The 6,025-nt window shown below is 51.1% G+C and overlaps 1 protein-coding gene across 4 annotated transcripts in view; it reads left to right on the forward strand.

The window, feature by feature from the left end:
- Positions 1-231: 231 nt before the first annotated feature.
- Positions 232-6,025, forward strand: part of GAB1 (GRB2 associated binding protein 1) — a 117,888-nt gene continuing 112,094 nt past the window's right edge. Inside the window, exon 1 of one of the 4 annotated variants that reach the window (XM_046656134.1) lies at positions 232-1,324. In XM_046656134.1, coding sequence (XP_046512090.1) covers positions 1,253-1,324 — 72 coding nt within the window. In that variant the 5' untranslated portion in view covers positions 232-1,252. The remainder of the gene's footprint in view (positions 1,325-6,025) is intronic. The other 3 variants (XM_046656138.1, XM_046656137.1, XM_046656139.1) reach the window with 3 other exon arrangements.

The following is a 6,025-nucleotide window of genomic DNA, read 5'->3' on the forward strand; positions in this document are numbered from 1 at the left end:
CGGCGCTGCCCACGCCAAGGACTGGGATGCGCTCTCCAGTGACGAGGCCGCAGAGGGGTCCGGCCGCCACCGCCGCCGGGCGGCCAAGGACCCCGCTCCAGCCTCCGGAACTACAGATCCCAGGGTGCCTCTCGGACTCCCGCTCCCTCCCTCTCCCGCTCCCTCCCTCCCTTCGTCCCCTCCTCCCCCGGCCCTTGTTGTTTTGGCTGGAAGCGCCCCGGCGGAGTTTCAGAGAAAGTCTGGACAGAAACCTGAGCCAGCCTGAACGTGGGAAGGGGAGGAGGAAAGGGAGGAAGAGATAGCCGGGAGGCCGGGAGAGGGAGGGATCGGGGCTGGGGGCCGGGCCGCTCCGAACCTGCCGCGCGCCCCAGGGTGGGGGAGGCGGCGCGGGAGGAGCGCGAGGGGACGGGACAGTGGGATCAGTCCCCGGAGCCTAGCAGCCGAGCGCCTCGTTCCCCCGCCGCTCCCCGCCCTCTTCGGCGGCCGCGAGAGCGATCCCCGCCTCCGGCGGGACCCGCGCCCTCCCCAGCTCCCGGCGCCCGGCGCCGCCCGGCGCTTCGCTGCCCACCCCTCGGCTCCCTTCGTGGCCCGGGACCTGCGCTGCGCCCGCTGCCCACGGGACCCTCGCGGCTGCCCCTTCCCTTGACGTCTCCCGGGCGCCGCGGGGAAGGGACCCACCCTCCGGCTAGAGGGGGAAGGAGAGGATCGCCCGGGGCGCACCGAAACCGAGAGCTGGCGAGCCGGAGTGGGCGCCGCGCGGGGGCTTTGTGTGTGTGTGTGTGAGTGTGTGTGTGTGCGCGCGCGTGCAGCGTAGTGTGTGTTTGGGAAAGCGCTCTGGGGAGGTCCTGTCCCTAGGGGGCGGAGCGCAGGGGACCGAGGCTCGGGCGCCTTGCTGGGGCAGAGTCCCGCGGAGCCGGAGCGCTGCCGAGGCGGCCGGCGGGACGGCGCGCCTGGCGGCGAGGCGGGCGCACTGAACAGAGACCGGGGCGCCCTCGGCGCGGCGGCGGCCCCTGCCCCGAGCTGTCGGCCTCGCTGGCGCAGCCCACTCGTGTTGACGGCCGTGGACCCGCGCGGGAAGGCTCGGACACCAAGAGCCACCAGCGCGTCACGGAGCCCGCCCGCCCCGTCGGCCCGGGCTGCGCCGCCGGAGAGCCCGGCCCTCGGCGCTGCGCTGCCGGCGGGCGTCGGCTGTGTCGGGAGCGCGCCCGGCCGTCCCTCTGCTGCCCGGCCCGGAGCCCGAGACGCGCGCACCATGAGCGGCGGCGAAGTGGTCTGCTCGGGATGGCTGCGCAAGTCCCCCCCGGAGAAGAAGTTGAAGCGTTATGTAAGTAGAGCCTCAGCCTCCGCGCCCGCACCCCTCCCCGCCGGCCCCGGCGGCTGCAGCCGGCCGCGCGCGGGGCTGGTGCTCCAACTCGGCCCCCATCGCTTCCCCCTGATCCCTTCCCAGGCAGGCCCGGGACCGTGTCTACACTCACGCCCTGGCCTCCCCTTTGCCCGGCAACTTTCTTCCTCCAGATTCCAGACGCCTGCCCTGCGGGCCTTCTCGGCCCATAGGAGGGCCCGGCATTTCCAGCTAAACGCCCGCTGTGAGTTTTATTATTCCTTTTAGCAGGGGTGAGGAGGGGAGCCTACTCCTCTCTTTATATCTGCATCTCATCCTTACGGGGCTGCTGGATCCTCAGTTTCCCGCACTAGGAAAACCGCTGAGGTCTGAGCACTCACCAGCCCTCTCTCTGGTCCGCGCTCCCCCTCGCCTTCTCTCGAGCTGGGCTTCGAGAAGCGGGCTGCGGACCTGGGAAGTTGGTGTTAGAGACAAGCATCTCAAATCCGCGCAAAAGGGAAAGAAAAGTTATCACGCGCCCTACCGTTTGCTTAGCAGCGTTCACATTTTCGCGGTTTTGAACTGAGGGCCATTGGCGTTTGGCCCGAGAGCCTTGGCAGTTTGCTGCGAGAGGAGGGCGCTGGGGGGAGCCTGGTGGCTCGTGTTTGGGCGTCTTCGACACGCTGTCAAGCCCCGCAGGAGGGGACAGCTGGGGCCAGTAAGGATTTCTGTGTGTTGCGGTCCTCTCCCAGGCCACCAGAGTTGCTTAAATGGTATTTGTGTAATTGATACAAGATGCTGATTGTGTGTTAAACCGTTTTAGCTGTTGGGGAAAATATTCCTTGAAAGAATCAACCTTTCTCTGGTGGAAATCTGTGTCCTTTTCAGCGGTCTGGGACCTTGTCCCTTCTCCCGCGTTGGTTCTTTTGTCGCTGCCCCTTGCAAAGAAAAGAAATGACGCTTTTGCCCTGGCATTTGAAGCAAATATTTTTCTGGTAAAATATGTACCAGAAGCAAAATTTATGCCCTCTTAAATATAAATTTACTACCAGGGGACTGACACTTCTTCTAATGGAAACTGTTTCTTGTTGACGGACGTCTACACCCACTGTTAAAGCTCGGGTTAATCCTGTTAGTCACTGTTTGCTTGCATAGAATGGAGTGAAGTGAAATAGTTAACTTCGCTGACAACTCACCAGTGGGTTTCTGGTTTACTTTCTGCCAGAATTTGTTATAGACAAGTGATTCTCATTTAAAGAGTTGATGCCACAGATCCTAAGAAAGTTCTCCAGAGATTTGCATCCTTTCAAATCCCACCTCTCCAGTTATTGCAGTTTGTGTGAATATTCTGGTAGAGATGCTAACTTTATCCCAAAGATTTGGGAGAAGCAGTGGTGTTTTCAGCTCTCAGTTCTAAAGTGAAGGTTGTATATGTGTGAGAAGAGGAAGCAGGGAGATAGATGTGAGAAGGCACAGTTTAGGAAAGACAGAGGTTTAAGTGATTGGGTTCTTGGGGGAACTAAAGAATGGTACATTTGCTGAAGTGGGAAGTGATAGTAGAGATTTACCACATTCTTTCACGTGGCTGGTTTGTGGCTCTCTCAAAAGGTGCAGAGCACTGGACTAGGCACCCTAAGATTAGAAAACAGTAGGAAAAAAGCCCTGCTTCTTGGACTTGCAATTTAATATAATATAAACCAGGAAGAAAATCAGCCAAAAAGATTATAACAAGGACAGAAAAAATGGAAAGTCTAAATAAAAAAATGTGTATTTCATTTGGTCATTACGACAGTTTTCTCAGGTAGGTATTATGTCTGTTTTACAGATGGGAAGACAGTGTATATAACTAGAATGTACCAGAGGTGGGATTTGAACCCAGTTCTGCCTGACTACCTGGGCTCTAAAAGGTTAATGACGCTCATCTAGTTCATTTCAAGTAGAGCTCAGACTAGATCATCTCTAAAGGCCCTTCCAGATTATAACTTTCTATAAGTCTGTGAGTATTACTTGAGAATACAAGGAAGAGGTGGGCTGTGGATCAGATGTGCTGTGCTAAAGAAGCATAAACCCTTCAAGCAGCTTTCTGTGTCTTGGGAAGGATGAGTCCAGTATATATGAAAAGGTAGGCCAACGCCTGGTGGTTTCTTAGTGTGTGCTCGAGCTAAGTGGGATGGGTTTTGTTTTAATAGATGTTTTGAGGAACACGCTCAATGTAGTCGGAGACCATGAGAATACTTTAGAGAGACAGTGGGCTCCCTAAATTGTGTTGTCAGCAAGGGGAAGGATATGCCTAACAGCTGGGAGGAGGCAGGGTTTGTCTTGCCTGGTGGAGTACTGGTGCTTTGTTTACACACTAGTGACTGGGCTGTGGAGATGGCCCAGGAAGACAGTGGGCAGGGTGGCTCTCAGAAGTAAGGGGTCCAAGAGGATGACCGCAATGTTTTAAGTTAAAATGAAACTTGTCTCACATTTTAGCTGTCAAGTTGGTTGCCCAGAAGATTTTGATATTCCCAGATTATTGATCTTTTGGCTTTGGTATCCAGTTTAGATTGTTTTTGCTAAAGCGGCTTTGACCCACAAGGACATGGGCATGTATGCATGCGTTTCCTATGCTTGTTTTCTTTTCATGTAAAATCTTTATTTTCTGGATGAAAGGAAACATTGTTGGCCACCCAATAGGCAAAATGTGGCTTGATAATGGTTTTTGATGAATGGATTTGCTGTGAAAGATATCTTGGATGCGCGGTACTATAATTGTTAAATGAGACATCAAAGAGTTAGAGCATTGATTCTGTTGGGAAATGTTTGGCCCATGGGATTTTGACAGTCATCTCGCTGTTTACAGTGTTTATAGGGTAGTCCAGACATTGATTAAGATGATCCTGAAGGGCTTTTAAGTGACAAAAACTTGTTTTCGTTTTATCTTTAAAGTCATCTCAAATTATGGTCCCAATGCATTCCATTTACAACTCCATTTTATGTTTACTGTTCCGTAGTCAACTCATGCAGCATTGTATTCTTTGCATACTAGTGTGTTCATCTGATATGGAAGCTTTCCTTGAATTTCCTAAAGAGAGCGAAAGTGACATAAGAATGAAAGACTGGAGTAGTGAGCAGATTCCTAGCCTTTTCTTCTCTTTTAAATTGTTTCTATATATTTATTTGCAAAGGGGTAAGAACTTCTTGTATTGTGTTTCATCCTCCGAATTTCTTAGTCTTCTTAAACTGGAGGTGAAAATATTCATGTTTCTTTCAGTTCTGCTACTACTGTGTTGCTGTTTTTGTCCTGAGTTATATATTAAACAGCTGCTTTCTCACTTGGTTAAGGAATCATGTACAGATCACCGTCACTAGGGTTACAAAAAACAAGTACACTCTTGGTAGTATGCCCTCAACAGCGGTGCTCAGATTTTTTCAGCGTTACTTAAAGACAAATCAGCCATTTGAAATAATGGTGGAATTTTCATCAGGACCTGAAATTTTAGCTAAGATAAAATGCAAGTCTGAAACAAAGGCTTGATTCAAGCCAGCTGGCTATCACCAGATCTCTGCAGGAGGAGCTTCCCTGTGGCCTGCCTCTAGCCTGGCCACCAAGTTTGGCCTCCTCCATGGCTCAGCTGTCAGCACTGGGCAGATGTGCCATCTCTGCAGGAGAACCTGCTTCTGAGGTCAGAGCAAGGTGGCCTGTTAGCTGCCAGGCAGCCTGGGAGCAAGACCTCAGCCAGTTCTTCGGTGAATAATCTGCACCCAGCTGGGGTTCTGCTCTTCAGCTGTCAGTTAATAGGATGGTTATCTGGACTTCCAGAACACACCCCTGGTTCTGAAAATGGGCCTAGAAACAGAAATAACCTTCCTCTGTGGAGGAGAGGGACACAGGCAGGCAGAGTAGCAACATCTCCATGTTTCAAGGACAACCTGGGATCTGTGCTAAGCTGAAGTCCCTGCTCAAGGGTGCCACTACCACAAAGAGGGCTGTGATGTCTGGAAGCTCTTCCTGCCCTTTTTTGGCAATTACCAGTAGCGATCAACGGTTCCGAAGCTTTTGCTGTCATGTGAAGGAGCATAATTATTCTTTTGAAGGAATTTTTTTTTCTTGCAGTCCTCATGTTAGTGAACATTCCATTCAAATTCCTAATGTTTTCTTTTTACCTTTTCCAGTGTGGCAGAACAAAGATCAGCAAGTACCGATTACATCAGCCTTTGTAGTAGTTAATGCAAGTTCATTCTTTCATTGTGCTTGGGTTTAACGATGAGTGCAAAACCCTCCATGTAAAACTTGCCGAATTCTTAAGTTTGATTGTTGTCTTTTGGGTTCAGAATTACCATTACGAAGGTGTATGAGTAGTTTTAGAATTCCGCTGTTTTAAAATTTTATTTTTAAGTTTTTTAAAAAGATCATCTTTGAACAAAATAGAATAATATGGCAAGAGTTGTACTTGGATAATTGGGTTGACAGCTGAATTGGTTATTTCAGTGTGTTTTGCCATTTTAAGTCTGCTTAAAAAATCTGAAAGAAATAAAATGACAAAGCACTTTTTTTTTTTTTTAAAGATTTTATTTTTTCCTTTTTCTCCCCAAAGCCCCCCGGTACATAGTTGTATATTCTTCGCTGTGGGTTCCTCTAGTTGTGGCATGTGGGACGCTGCCTCAGCGTGGTTTGATGAGCAGTGCCATGTCCGCGCCCAGGATTCGAACTAACGAAAC

Source organism: Equus quagga, chromosome 3, assembly GCF_021613505.1.
Source record: "Equus quagga isolate Etosha38 chromosome 3, UCLA_HA_Equagga_1.0, whole genome shotgun sequence".
Taxonomy (NCBI): domain Eukaryota; kingdom Metazoa; phylum Chordata; class Mammalia; order Perissodactyla; family Equidae; genus Equus; species Equus quagga.